This window comes from Anthonomus grandis, chromosome 2 (assembly GCF_022605725.1).
Source record: "Anthonomus grandis grandis chromosome 2, icAntGran1.3, whole genome shotgun sequence".
Lineage (NCBI taxonomy): Eukaryota > Metazoa > Arthropoda > Insecta > Coleoptera > Curculionidae > Anthonomus > Anthonomus grandis.
Genome location: NC_065547.1, coordinates 8,976,102 through 8,992,607, shown reverse-complemented (window position 1 = coordinate 8,992,607; position 16,506 = coordinate 8,976,102). Strand labels below are relative to the sequence as shown.

General features: G+C 31.7%; 2 protein-coding genes across 4 annotated transcripts in view; one reads left to right on the top strand and one right to left on the bottom strand.

Annotated features, from left to right (window-relative positions):
- The window catches only part of LOC126746232 (kazrin), a 160,609-nt gene that overhangs the window by 97,933 nt on the left and 46,170 nt on the right, over positions 1–16,506 (bottom strand). The window lies entirely within an intron of this gene.
- The window catches only part of LOC126746247 (myosin-2 heavy chain-like), a 39,092-nt gene that overhangs the window by 20,830 nt on the left and 1,756 nt on the right, over positions 1–16,506 (top strand). For both annotated transcript variants that reach the window (XM_050454408.1, XM_050454416.1), the window contains 2 exons: positions 12,964–13,150; positions 13,379–13,506. In XM_050454408.1, coding sequence (XP_050310365.1) covers positions 12,964–13,150; positions 13,379–13,506 — 315 coding nt within the window. The remainder of the gene's footprint in view (positions 1–12,963; positions 13,151–13,378; positions 13,507–16,506) is intronic.

The window sequence follows — 16,506 nt, the reverse complement described above, 5'->3', positions numbered from 1 at the left end:
TCCGCTGAATACTTTTAAAAAGAAAAATGGTACGCCACAGGTTTTTCTTATATTAAAAAATATTTTTAAGTTCCCCGTTTTATTTGCAACATTTTTGATCCCTTGGACTTTGTCCGTTAGATGCACGGTTTTCGCACAAAAAATTAAAAAACATTTTTCTACTTTGACTGATCGCTAAAATTTATTTTTTCTATGATCGTTATAAAAAGTTTTTATTTAAATTTTATTTAAAATTTCATTGTAGTTCATAATATGTCACTTTATTTAACATATTAAAAAAAGTGACATATAAGAAGTGTTAATATTTCACGCTTCCAAAATCGCGAATGTGAACATAATTTTTTTAACGTAACTACGGACAACGCCGCCGCAACGATAATCACATTCTTGTTTAAGAGTTTAATCTTTTTACCACATTCTTCCTCTGCCTACGATAAAGTCGATATTTGTAAGATTTTGTGATATTTTAAATTTAAATCATAGTCACTGTCCGCCTGTTGACAAGATTAATTTTAAGAAATGTGCGATATGCACTTCATTTATGGACTGGCTAACGGAAACGCACGAGAAGCCTTGCGTATTTATGCTGCACGTTACCCGAATCGTGTTATTCCTCATCACTCCGTGTTTACGCGTTTACACCAACGTATAAGTGAAACCGGCAGCTTTAAAAAACTCACCGCTGAAAACGCACACATCCCCGAACAGCTACTCCTCAAATTGAAGAACAGGTGCTCAATGAATTCGAGGAAGATCCCACCACAAGCACTAGGAAAATTGCTCAGACGGTACACATTAGTAACTTTACAGTTTGGAATATTCTTAAAAGAAACCTTTTATACCCGTATCATATTCAGCGGGTGCAGGCACTTTTGCCAGGCGATTTTCCGAAAAGAACGGCTTTGTGTAGTTGGATGCAAGAACGCTTAAGGCAAGATACACCGTTTATAAGAAAAATACTTTTCACCGATGAGGCTAATTTCTCCAGGGACGCAATTATGAACTTCCACAATAACCACACATGGCATTATGAGAACCCACATGCTGTGGCAGAAAACCGTCATCAGCACCAGTTTTCACTTAAGAGGCCACCACTCGCCAAAATATATATGGGCTTTATAATGCTTTGAATATCCGGTATATTTTCTGAACGGTTTAAGCTAAAAGTATAATTTAAAAACTATTCGACAAAAAGACATATTTGTCATGTCTCTGTTGAATCAGAATTCTGATTTTTGTTTTTGAATTTGAGAAATCGGCTGGTAAAATAATTAAATTTGAACCCTATTTTCAAAAATTAATTCTGTAATGTTGAAGGCCTAAATCCAAAAACGGCTTCAATAGAGACATAGCTTTATGTTTTATCTTTACATTGGTACCAAACACTACCTATTTTTATAAAATTTAGACAATGAAATTATGGAACTACTGAGCCCTTCCTGAAATTATTTAATTCGAATATATTTGGAATTTAGTGTCGCCGATCCACGTGAATTTTCTCGGCGCCTGCCTCCTTGCCTTATGGTGGGGCGACCAGAGCCGGCTTTCCATCTAGCTGTATTTTCTTCTTTATATTACGTATTTTATATAATTTGGTATACTATTTTCATTTAATTATTAGTATTTATTTGGTAAGTGTTTTTTTATGAAAGTATTTTGTATACTGTCGGACGTATATCTAATTTTAATGTCAATGAATTTATATTTTTTGTAAGCCTCAAAGCATGCGGCGCTGAGCGGGAAAAAAATAGCTGTATCCCCATTTGCCTAATATACTATTAGGTCGCGAACTGCAAATGTCAGTCGTACGACTCGTACGACAACTTTAGCTCGATCTTGAGGTTACGGAGAAGTCTTTACGTCTTTTACTCGTTTGTATGTTTTTAGTTGGTGTTAGTGTTTAAAAGCTTAGCTTTTTGAAATTTGTTATTGTGGTATTTTGAATAATATTTTTTTTGACTACTTATATTGTGTATTGAACTTTATTATCATGAAGCCCACCCAGAGAAAAGGAGGCTAAAGGCAGGTTGCGCCCTTCTGCTCCCAGGAAAAGGCTTAATAACATTGCGAAATTCAACTTGTAAGTAATTTTGAAATTCATATATTCATTTTGCACACTTGTAATACTGGTTTCAGGTACAGGTTGATGGTAGGTTGGAAATTTGTGGTAAATGAAAGGTTAACCTTTGCTGAAAATTTAGCAACATAAACTGTTTCACCTTAAACCTATGGGCCTTTACTCTATGGGCTTGTAATTATGCTACTTCTACCAAAATAAATATAAAATAGTGAAGTAAAATTCCTATATCGAAAGTTATTAAAAAAAATTAAAGTTAATTACTGTAGGCTTACATTTTAAAAAAAATCATTGAATGATATGTCTTTAATAATTTAATAAATAATGTTATTATGCATTATTTTTATAAAATCTTAAAATAAAAATTATGATAAAAATAAATTCTAAGTCATATAAGCAAAATTATAATATTACAATGATATACACTTAAAAACCAAAGTTGTTTGGAGTTTTACAAGGATCAATATTCGTATTCCATGAACGTCTAACCTATCATCGACTTACATGTACCGGGTGTCCCGCTAAGAAGTACTTCGGATTATCGAGAAGAATTAGCCTTGTCCCTTAGAACATTGAAAGGCTAGAATTAGTAAACAACAACTTTGTTTGAGTCCAACATGTGCACAGGGGCAAGAGGGGTGTTTTATTTACAAACATATGTGCCGATTCTCTGTTGTCAAGTCGACACAAATTTCCAACGGAGGAAATTTTTAGCTGTATTTTAACAAACATTATAACGTTAATTTAACTTATTTCTGTTATATTTTATAGGAAAATTGAAAATAAAAAGTATAAATACTACAATTAACCTATTTTAAGAATAAATATATCCTTAAGCAAAAAAAAAAACAAAATTATTAACATTCTTATTCCTAAAACTGCTTCTAAAAAATTTGAAGCGACAACACCGGAGCTTAAGCGCCTAAACCATACGCGTTGTGTCATCTGTCAAACGGCTTTTTGTTTATATTCGGGATTCGTGTATTTTCTTTAATTTTTGGTTTAAAAAGGAAAAAAGGCCACGTTTTAGTGTTTTTTTAAATTGCTAGGATGGCAAAAACTTGTGTCGTTTGTGCCGCATCATGATAAAAAGGTGATTCCAGCCGATCTTTTCACAAGTAAGTACCGAAACTTTCATAACATCACATCATGGGGTAACCATCATCATAAACGTAGAATAGGGGATCTTATAGATATAAACCTAATAAAAATTTGAATGTGAAAGTGTGCGTAAAATACCAACATATTTATATTTTTAAATCTAAATATTTTTTTGAACATATTCATCTATTAATAGGCTATAAAAGATATAAAACTAGAATTTTGTCCCTGGTTTTATTACAGGATTTTATGTTTTTTTTGTTGTTTTGGCAGAAAAAATGCATAATACCTATGTACCTATCTATATATAGTTTGATATCTATGTATAAAGTTAATTTTGTCTTTCTTTAAAATTTGTTCCATAATTTTTTTTTACCCTATTGCAACTTACAATAATATATATAGTAATTGGCACCACATATTAATTTATTACTGTAATTTTTTTCTGCTTTTTGGTTAAATATCAAATACTTATTATAGATTGCCCAACGATTATGCCCAAAGGGAACAATGGGTTTCATTAACGGAAATCAACACATTTAAAAAGAACATATTTGTTTGTTCAGATCACATCCTTAGAAGTGATATAAGGGAGATAATATTATCAGTAGCCAGACTTTATTAAAAAAATCAGCTCTACCTCAAAGGTAATTTTTTTAAATATATTTTTCTAGTATATTTATAGGTATGAGTATATTTTACCTTAGAATTATTGATAAAGGTTTGCATGCTTTTATTTACTACATTATGTAAGCTAAAAAAACAACCTTTTAAAACTTGTGCTTGGGCTATGTTGTAAAACATACAGCTTCTTCACAAAAAGTATTAGTGTTACTCATATAAGATTTATTTATACCTAATACTTATTAAATTAGGTATGTGTGTAAAACTATTTTTTTACTAGGATTTCTGATGCACTGGTTAAAAACACAGCAGCCAATAATTCAGTTAATTTACCAAGTGATTTACCCTTCAAAGCTACAGGGGTAGCTTTCCTGAAGAGTGCAAAAACTTCTTTAGCTTTCAAAATGGTATATAGTACAAACAGTGAAGCTAATATAGACACGTATGGATAATTAAAATAGATTAATATTCTTGATACACCAAATTTTGTATAATTACAGATCTGATCATTCATCATCAACAATAACTGCATCTGAGAATTATAGTTCTACAGTAACCGTGGAGTCTAGGTCAACAATTACTATTTCTCATCCAAGCCGTTTTTGTTTAACTGCTACACATTCCCTGACTCATTTCTGACTTCCCCTCTCTCTACACATGGTTTTATGCCATGTATCATCCTATTCTATATATCTTATTTAAAAGTGATATGGTATTTTATTGTATTATATTTGTTTAATTAAATGCAATTAATCAAATGTATGACATTACAAAGATTCTCTATAATAACATACATTTTATTGATCAATTGGATTATCATAATACATTTTTTTAATTTTTTCTTTTTAATTTTGGTAATACTATATTTTTATGTATATTATTCTAGGGTAAAATCAAAATGATATCCTGAGGACCTAAGCACTGATGATTCCACCGTTTCAAGAGCTTAATCACTTGTCACCAGATTATGGAAAAAAATAAAGAACAAAAAATTAAAATTCGAAGATTGCATCAAGCAAATTTGCGCCAAAGAAATTGAATTAGATGTCTCAAGTCATTATTAAAATACTTACATGAAATAATAACATGATTTTATGGAAAAGCCCAACATACTACATATTTTATTTGACTTGTAAAAGCACTTGTTTGTATATTACTACTAATAAACTCTCTAATCTAATCTATTGTACATAGTCTTTATTCTTAGCTTTGTTTTTTAGTATGAATTAATATGATATAATATTTGGTATTAGGTATTATATAGGTCAATATTAAATGTCTCAAAACCATTATACAGGCTAAATATATAACAATAACAATAAAATTTTGCAAAATGTTAAAAATTTTTGTCTTAAAACATGATTTATTAAGAAATCTATAATATTATATTAATAAAATATTTAATTTCCATAAAAATGCTTTGACAAAAATGCTGCCTTTCATTAGGACCTTCCTCTAATGAAGTCCATTAAAAAAAACACATAAATAGCTCATAAATGGTAATATTACTTATACTCAAACTCTTTAATTATTAATTAATAAAAATTTATCAGGTATAAATATTTGTTGACGACGTCACTGGTCAAGAGTGCTTGTATCTGTGACATAAACAATGCGATCGAGCGGCGTTGCGATGCCATTACCGTTTTCTCGTTTCTTCGTACTTTATTTTTATTTACTTAACTTATATTGACTTCGATATAGAGTATCTTATCAAATTTATTTTTAAAAAATGCTTGATATTTTATTAAAGGGGAGCAGTAGTATTGTTTTGTGCCTTCGGAAACAACTGAAAATTTTTATGATATTATAAAGTGATTTTTGCCATTTCTCTATAAGCACTTGGCATCATTGCATCAGAGATGTTGCAAGCAAACAAACCTGCCCATAGTTCCACGGCATGCTACTTCTAGCCTTTCAATGTTCTAAGCCTTGTCCTCAGGAAAAAAAATATTGCAAATTACCTCTGGCAAAAAGCCTATAAGAAATTACTGGAAATTATTTTCCAGTTTTTAGAACGATCGCTATCTCAAACTATGGCGAATAAGAAAATGGGATTTTTACAAAATCTTAACCGACCTCGGTGGCGCAGTGGGCAAAAGTTCATGATGCGATCGTGTGGTCTCAGGTTTAAATCCTGGCATAGACATGATTGTTTGTGTTTGTCTTTACAAAAAATTGGTTCGTGGATCCGAACCCACGTTAAACTATAGGTCCATTAGATTAAATTTGGGCGGCCGTCTAAAATGACGCGAGCTTATAAATAAAGCAGAAGAAGACAAATTTTAATTATAGCCATTTTAATAAAACATGAGAAATAAATGAATAATTAAATTTGATACCATAATTCCAGATTGATTAATAAGTAATAATTAAGATGCCAGGACAGTGAACAAAAAATGTGCGTCAGTTATAATAGGATTTGGAAAAAAGTGATTTTTAAGTAACAGTATACAGGGTGTCATTGAAATGGTGTAAAAAAATTCGGGGGGTGATAGTACTCTAGATAAAAACGGTTTTTTGAAATTGTAGGCTTAAGAAACGAGATAAAATTTCGAAAAAAAATCCTCTGCCATAAATTTTGACCCAAAATCAAATGGTGATACTGAAAAATAATTTGGAAAATCGGAAAGGGTAGTTTTTGCAAGGGTAGGGGGTTAATTCGTGAATAACTTTTTTTAGGTTATTTTTTTCGCAACGTGGGTTCATTTTTTAAAAACTACATACTTTTTCCTACAAAAAAGGTACTCTTGTTGCACATCGCCCAGAACGATGGTTTTCGAGAAAATTGAAGGCAAAAAGTTTGCTCTGATGGGTTGCTAACTGGTTAAACAACATAAACCTATGAAAGTTATGGGGTTTCAAAAGTAAACACGTAGTTATTAAATAATTAATTGAAAAATCTAAATTTTATGATTTTTAAAACATCTTATTGCTTTAAAAAACGAAATAAACCAATTACCAAAATTCCTTATTAAATGCATACTTATTTGATTCATTAGCCTAGTTTACACCGCGAGTACCAAATATTCAATACGCGGACCCAATCCCCTATTCTCAAACTCAACGTGCGCGAGTTGACAAGTTTACACGTAAATTATTCCAAATTGTGACTTAATAGGTTTGAGAATATGTAGAGGTTTTAGTCCGCGTACTAACTAACTAACTAACCTTAAATCACTTGTTTATAGAAATCCAATTGATAATGTGGAGGATGAGCGTAATCGCATTATAACGTCTTGTGAGATAATTCGGCAGACACCAGGAATTTTTGAACGTGTCCGCCAATCAATGCGACGTCGATTAGATACTTGTATTGATGCTGGAGGAGCACATTTTGAAAAACTTTTGTAAAAATAATAATATTACTTAAATAAATAATAAAAAATGAAATTATTTTTATCACTTAAAAACTTGTATTTTAAATTAAAGAAAGAAGATTTATTTTAATTAAATTAAGAAGCAAAAGTTTTAAATCCTCAATTACAATTTTATTAAATTGGGCTGGCTTTTGTACTAAATTAATTAATAAAAATTTTATTATTTATTATTAAAATTGCAATAAACTAAAAAAAACGAATAATTACTAGAATAAAGAAAGTCTAATCAAATCTGAGCAACATGTCCATGGTTTTTAATTTTTTGTACGAAAACCGTACATCTAACGGACAAAATCCAAGGGATCGGAAATGTTGCAAATAAAACGGGGAATTTAAAAATATTTTTTAATACAAGAAAAACCAGTGGCGTACCATTTTTCTTTATAAAAGTATTCAGCGGAAAACACGCAAACACGCCACTGGAGAACATAAAAATGTTAAAAGTAGGTTGGTAAATGGCTCTGGATACACAGACCCTGCATACCAATCTTTGGATAAATATCTACAGGGGTATTTAAGTTATCGAAAAAAAATTATTTTTTTGTTAAAACTTTACCACCCTGTAGCTCAAAATCTAAAAGGTTTAGGACCTATGTTTATAGGAACTTTTTTGCGAATTTTTGTTCAAAGGACACGTTCCTGAATTTTAAAAAACACCCTGTATACTAATGACGTTAAGTGCTTGGCACTTAGACCCCTTTAACCTAAAAAAGATACCTGCGCTTAGACCGGCTGCAGGTTTTGACGTCAGAAAATAATACAAAGGTAATACGAAAGGTACATAGACCCTTTTCTATGCTATTGGCGTTGGCACGTAGACTATTACACAAGTGTTACCTGAAATTTACCGGCAGTAGCACTTAGACTCTTTTGAATTTCCACTCTTCAATTTTATAAACAAAAACACATTTATCAGGTGTCAACAAATAGGTATTATTTATCTAAATTATTTGATATTTTAGGTAATTTTATATATTATAAGTATAACGCATATACATGCGCCCACACACGGGTAGCCCTGTGTGGGTAAAATTTCTTAATAGTTTTGAATTTCCATTTTATTTACTTATTTTTTAAATGTAATTTTATTTAACAGTAACCAATACTCAGTAGACAAAAGGTCGCCAACAATAAGTAAAAAACTTATAAAAAAAATTAAGTTCATTTATTTTAAAGCAATCTAAGGCAACTTTGTAAAAAAATGATATAAAGTTTAAAAAAAAAAAACGCGTATAGAGGTCGCTTTTTTTGGAAATCGTTTATTGTATGTAATTTTATAACAATTAAAGTTATTTTAACGAGTTACTATTTTTTAATTCAGAAAAGAATCAAAATCCGAGAAGAAACAGGAAAACGTCCTCACTCTCGTAAAGGAGTTAGGTTCTTTCATTGGGAGTAACATTCAAGATGACAATATCGTATCATGTCATAGGGTTGCCAGATATGCTAAGGGTACAAATAGTTCAACCCAACCCAAAAACATAGTGGTCAAATTCTCATCCGCAGCTAAAAGAAACGAATTTATTAATGCCGCTAAATTGAAAAGAAATCACGGGTTAAAGGCAACAGACTTAGGATTTGAACATGGCTCAAAAATATTTGTTAACGAACACCTTTCACCCTACTATAAGCAACTTCACAAGAAAGCTAGGGAATTTTGTAAAAATTCTAACTTCAAATTTTGTTGGGTGAAAGAAATGAAAGTTTTCATAAAGAGGGACGAGAATAGCAAAGCCATTAATATTATTAATGAGCACACTCTGTCTTCCTTGCTAGCATCACTATAAACCATATCTTCTAATTAGTACTTTTGTAATTTCTTGTGCCAACTTACAACTTTTCTTTTTTTTAATGACTTCGTCTCAGCAATTTTTTATTTACTACCAAAACACCAGAGGCCTTAGGACAAAGACAGTAGATTATCAGTCTGCCTGCACCTGTCTATACGACTGTATCTCAATAACCGAGTCTTGGTTAAATCCCAACGTTCTGGACTCGGAGCTGTTTCCTGACAACTATAATGTTTTTAGACTTGATAGGAACGCTAACATTAGTGGCAAAAGTGATGGTGGCGGTGTCTTATTGGCGATTCGTGACGTATACCACACGGAACTTGTCTCTAAGTGGTGTAATTATAACACAATAATCGAAGACATATGGGTGAGCGTTACTATAGAGGGGGGCAGAAAATTATTTTTATGCACTGTTTATATTCCACCTCATGCGGCAGTAAATAACTATCTAAACTTTTTGTCTAAACTAGAAAATATTATAAGCACTAATATTAATAGTTATTTTTTAATAATGGGTGACTTTAATCTACCTAATTTAATATGGTCACAAAAACCGAATGTTAAGGATTTATTGCCTATCAACGCCACTGATCCTTGCAGCAAAGCATTTTCTGATGCTTTTTACTTTAATAATCTAAAGCAATTTAATCACGTCTTCAATGCTCGTGATAAAATTCTGGATCTTATTATTTCTAATTCTACAAAAGTTATTGTAAATAAAAGTATGGATCCATTTGTGCCTGAAGATGTCTTTGGATATAAATGTTAATTTAATATCGGAGAAAAACATTATTAGTAATTCATATACCAAGTTAAAACTTAATAATGCCAATTACGACACTATCAATGAAATTATTAATTCTACTCATTGGGACAAATTATTTTTATCTAAAGATGTAAATATTAACATTGCATGTTTTTATACTGTTTTAGATAACATTGTTATTAACCACATCCCTAGAATTAAGATCAATAAGGGACAATACCCTCTATGGTTTTCCAAACACACAATCTATCTAATTAAAAATAAACAAAAGGCACATAAAATGTGGAAACTGTACCGAAGACAATCTGATTACGACAACTTTTCAAATTTACGCAAAACAGTAAAGACTAATATACGCAATGACTACAAAGATTATATTTATAAAACGGAAATAAACATTGTCAAAGACGTTAAATATTTCTGGTCATTTTTTCACAACAAAAAAAACACTAAAAGCTTACCAATAAAAATGAAATTTAATGATCAGGAAGCTTCGAATTGTGTTGACATTAGTGAACTCTTTTCTAAGTATTTTAGTGGAGTATTTGAACCTTCTGATACACCAACTTTAATTGAGCCTAGTCAATGTCAAGAATGTTTTGTAGTTAACAATATTGATATAAATGACATTAAATCCGCACTTATATCTATGGATCCTAAAAAGGGACCTGGTCCAGACGGTTTTCCTTCATTTTTTTTGAAGTCTTGTCCTAGCTTGTGCGAGCCTTTGCATATTTTGTATAATCAATTTTTATCCAGCGGCATTTTTCCTAATATTTGGAAAACAGCTCAAATTGTGCCAGTATTTAAATCTGGAGAAAAAACTTATGTACGGAATTACAGGCCTATTTCCCTACTTAGTCACTTTGGTAAACTTTTTGAATCTTTGTTGTTAAAACAATTATTCTTTAAGGTCAAAGAAGCTATTGATGTTAACCAACATGGCTTTTTCCAAAAAAGATCGGTAATAACCAACTTAATACCATTTATTCAGAGTATAAACGAAAGTATGGATAGTGGTCTGGAAACTTGTGCCGTGTACACTGACTTTTCCAAGGCTTTTGATAAGGTACATCATCCTACACTTTTCGTGAAGTTGGAGAATTTCGGTGTGCACGGGGCCCTGCTCAAACTCATTAAAAGTTATCTAACAAATCGCTCTCAGTACGTTGTCGTAAATGGAGTAAAGTCTTCTTGTACAACCGTAACTTCAGGAGTACCGCAAGGTTCTCATTTGGGACCGATTTTGTTCTCAATTTTTTTAAATGACATTGGTCAATGTTTCTCTACCTGTAGATATCTTGCATATGCAGATGACCTAAAAATCTTTACAACAATCAAGAAGGTATCAGATTTTCGTGCCCTGCAATCTGATCTTGCAAATTTTGAAAGGTACTGTACCTTAAATAAATTATTTATTAATCCAGAAAAATGTCATTCTATACTTTTTAGCAGAAAACTATCTCAGACACAAAACAAATGTGATGTCTATCTCGGGGGCACTATCCTGAAGTATGTGGAGTTTATTAAGGATTTAGGTGTGACGTTGGATTCCAGACTGCTCTTCGACGTTCATATAGAAAACATTGTTCAGAAAGCTCTAAAAAATCTAGGTTTTATAACTCGAATTACAAAGGGTTTTAGTAATCAATCATCATTAATATTATTATATAATGCGTTCGTTAAACCTACTATAGAATATGCGACAGTGGCTTGGAATCCGATGTATCACAAATATATTGACCAAATTGAAAGAGTTCAACGAAAGTTTGTAAATATAGTAAATTTTCGCTTTAATAGACAGAGACATTTTTTTACTTACTATGATAACTTAAAATTTTATGGTATGAAGCCCTTAGAGAGTCGTAGAAACAATTTTGATTTAATATTGATTTATAAAATTATTAATAATTTAATAGACTGCCCTTTCTGTCTGGAAAATTTACATATCAACGTTAATCCTTACATTTTGCGTAATAGATCGACCTTTAGCATCTCAAGATATTCTTCAAACTATTTGTCTAACTCTCCATTGTTCAGATGCGCCCGTATTTTTAATAATTTTCAAGAAACTAATTTGAATGATGATATATTTTTCTCCAGTATGGCTTCATTTAAGCGATACTTAAAAAATTCTACCTAATTTCGTAAATAACGATAAATATTGTCCTTTTTTTCCCTATTGTCATTATTCATATGTATATATGCTTCTTTATTGTTTATAAGAGTTACTATTAAATAAGTTAGTTTGGTTTATATTGCTTGGTGTATTTGTTAGGTTTGGTGAAAATGTAATGTTTGGCAAAGCGCTTACTTGTATTTAAATTCATAAGATACTTTGTGCTTTCCTGTTATTGGATTGCTTAGTCTATCTGTAGGAGAGCCTTGTACTTAAATAAATAAATAAATAAATAAATAAAATACCTATATTTGATGATGACAATTAAAATACCTTAAAAAAAATATATTGTGATTGTATAAATAAACATAACCTATAATGAGAAACGAGAGAAAATTACGATAATTATAGTAGTACAGTAGCCGCTCCCAATAAATAATAAAATAATATTTGTGGACGTAAGTGACATTTGACAGTCTTTTTTATTTATGAACTAATCCTTATTTGTGTATCAATATGAAGTGTCTTAAATACAAGAATATTTATATTTTTAAATTCAAATATTTTTTTGAAAATACTTACATATTAATAGGCTATAAAGAATAACTGAAGTTTTGTCTATGGTTTTATTAACAGGACTAATTTTATGTTTGTTGTCTTGGCAGAAAAATGACATACTAAAATGTGTATCCTTAAACCTGAAATATTAAGAAATCTCGAATAATTATAAAATATTTAGTTTCTTTAGTTAATATTAATAAATATTTATCACGTAAATCTTTTTTAACGACGTCACTGGTAAAGATTCCTTGAGTCGGTAGCATCAACACATCAACAGTGAGATCAAGCGGCGTTGCGATGTTGTTGCCCATTTCTCTAACAAACTTTATCTACATTCATTTAACTTTGAATATTAACTTCTTTATAGAGTATCTAATCATATTTTATTAAAGGGAAACAGTAGTATTGTTTTGTGCCTGTCAAATTTGTATGATTATGAAGTGTTTTTTTGCCTTTTCCACATAAGCGTTTGGCATCATTGCATCAGCGATGCTAATTCTAGCCTTTCAATGTTCTAAGGTTGAAAACATATTTGCTTTCAGCTGAAACTCGAACAAAAACGCGCAATGCACCGACTAAAGCAAGAAAATGACGCATATAAAGCTCAGGTGGAAGATTTACAGGCTATAAGGGAAGCGTATGCCCAATTAGTAGACAGACAACCGAACATCGGCCAAATGGAACGGAATTTTTCGATCCAGATTAGTCAAAGGGACGCTCGCATTTTAGGTAATAAATGGCACCACCCTCTCCGCTGGTTATGAGTGGCCGTAAATTAAAAAATCTGTATCCGGGCAAGAATGCGACGATAAATCGGTTTTAATGAAACCGAGTGAGCGGTGGCCCCGGAAAGGCCCCGATTTCTCTCTCTGGATGGCTGGCAAAGGGCACTTAGGGCTGTTACTGGATAGTAATTGCCTTAAGTGTTTCCAACTGTAGGGGTGTTTTTATTTTTAGAGCTAGAAAGAGCGGCGGAAAGTAGACAAGATGAAATTTGCGCTCTTAAGGCGAAAATGACGGATCAGAGCGATCAGATCGCGGTACTCAATCGATTTATTAACTTGACCAGACCCAATAGTCCCAGGGTAAGATCAGTGAATTTTAATATAATTCTCTTTCACTCACACGAACTTAATAAATATGTCTGGACTGCCAATCCATTGACAAATAAATGACCACTACTAGGTGGCCGCCATTTTGCGTGATTGTGTCTTTTCAATATTGGTCATTCTGACAAATTTTAGTGGTGCCAATTGTAGGAAAATAAAAAAAAATAAAGTTTCTGCGAGGTTATGTTTACAATAACTAAATAGAAAGTTACATCTAGTTAAGAATTTAAGATAGTTGCATTAGTTCTGATATTTTTCTTGTACTTGTTTAATCTCATTGAAATTTATGAAGTTTCAATTAATTTACAGGGATCGATGCATGCACTTTAAAAAACATGTTTTATTGCTCTCATAAACTTGTATCTTACGAATCCTAATACCATAAAAATGATCAGATGGTTAATGAACGACATAAAATGATATAACTAACAAGTATGTACTTCACGGATTGGATAACAAAACACAAATGCGCTAACCAATATAAGAAAATATAAAATAAGTTTTATTATTTAAGTAAAATTATAAAAAGGGAAATTAGTAAGTTAAGAGAGAGAGAAAAAGAAGCTCTACAGGTAAATGTTTGCTGCAAAATAATGGAGCAACTGGAATGGACAGGGAAGAGGTATAGAAAAAATGGTATAGATGTTTCAAAATTTCTATTTTCGCGACCTAACGAATACCCTGCTCCTTAGAGAAAAGCTTCACAAAACATGGACAATATCCTCCTGCAAAGTCATAATTTAAAAATATAAATTTAAAGCACTTTAGTATTAAGGCACGTTAATTTTGAACTATGATTTTTATATAATAAACATATATTATGATTTCATTATTTATGAATGAAGAAAGTGCACGACACTGTACGAGTCATGACTTTTTTTACTTAAGTTCATGATAGACCAATAAAATTTGTCTGTCTAAAACTGTCATCTCTGTCAGTTCAGTTCTTCATTAGTTCCGACAAGTTCAAAATTGGCTTTGTGTTGTGAGTTAAGAATATTTATTAAATTGGTTGAGATCAAGTATACTATAAAGGTAAGTAAAATATGTGGTGGTTACTTTTTATTAGGTTTTATGAGATTATCATGTATACAGGGTGATTTTTAAGTTGATACTTTTTTTTAACTGTGTATAGAACTCGGTAAAATATACATTTTTTTCAAATAACTTTTTTCGATACACTCAAAAACAACGGACATACAGAATAAAAAAAGTAAATATGAGTTTGTTTTTCATCGTCTGTTTATGTTTAGTTTTTGCTCGAATTTTGGTATTATCGATCACGCATTGTACCGATCAGTTAGTCTTAGACACTTTTGGTTTATTGATGTTAATTTTAAATTTGCAAATCCTAAAAATGGCACATCGTTATGAAAACAATAAACAATGAACTTGTGGATATGTTGCTTATTTATGAAGAGTGTCTTCAAAGTGCTGCTGCTGCTTCGGTATTATACGCAGACCGCTTTCCTTTGCGGAGTCATCCTACACCCAGAAGTTTCATAAATCTTATTTAACCGGCTAGGGATACTGGCGATTTACGGGAACATCGTGGAGGGCATGCAGGAAGAGGAAGGAGACCTGAAAATGTTCATAGGGAAGAACAAATTCCAACAACAAGTACTCGAGTTGTTGCAGGGCAGGTCGGATTAAGTCAAACAAAAGTATGGACAACATTGCGCGAGAATCAATTTAATCTCTTTCACGTTCAACGTGTCGAAGCGCTACTGCCTGAAAACTTCCCCCGCAGAGTTCAGTTTTGTGAATGGTTCTTACAACAACATGAAAATGATTAACATTTTTCGAACAAAATTTTAGCCATGGACGAGGCAACATTCACCCGAAACGGAATTAACAATTTTCAAAATAAGCATGTTTGGTCTGTTGATAATCCCCATGCAAATCGCAGAACCAATTTTCAACACCGCTTTTCTGCTAATGTGTGGGCAGGAATTGTGAATGTGATACTTGTTGGACCATTTATCTTACCAGACCGTTTGACGGGCGATGTTTATTTGGACTTTTTGCAAAATAATCTGCCTGTTCTGTTAGAAGACGTGCCACTGAATATCAGGCAAGCTATGTGGCTCCTGCAGGATAGAGCACCTGCCCATTTTAGACGAGAAGTGAATTTTTAGATATGAGATACCCAAATCGGTGGATTGGCCGAAATGGACCAGTTGCATGGCCACCAAGGTCGCCAGACTTAAATCCATGTGACTTTTTTTGTGGGGGTATATAAAAAGTTTAGTTTTCAAGACGCCCATCGACACACAAGAAGAACTAATAGCACGTATTGAGCAGGCTGCGGCAACAGTTAGACAAAAACCGATTTCTCTATTGCGTGTCGTTACAGAACAGTGGTTACGTCGCGTCGAGCAAATCCTTGTGTTGAAGTTAATGGTGACAACTTTGAACAACTTATTTAAATTAGAGAGGACCGTATTGGAGTCATTTTATAACATTTTGGCAATGCAATTTTTGTATTTTTCGGTTTTTTCAATAAAGTTATTTGAAAAAAATGTTTATTTTACCGAGTTCTATACACAGTTAAAAAAAAGTATCAACTTAAAAATCACCCTGTATAATAGTTGAAACTACTAGAAAAAACTTTTTTTTTTAAATTACAACCAAAAAAATAAGGTGTCCGGTTACTAGACCAAGCGAAAAATTCAATAGTCGGACACATGTTCGGCTTCTATAAAAATAAAGCGAAAATTTCTACTTTAAAATTAAATAAATTTTTCTATCTCTTTTTTTTTTTAAGGATATGAAGTATGTTTTATTTGGTTCAGCCAGTAATCGGTCATACTTTTTCAATATTAAACCATCAATTTGCCTCTGTAAAAACTGTCCGATTACTGGTATATGATTAATTTTCAGTCCCATCCAGTAATCGTTCACTAACAAAAGTTGACAAAAAAAGTTTAATTTTGAGATGGTTTTTTTGTTTTAGTAAATGAATTCTCAAAAAAG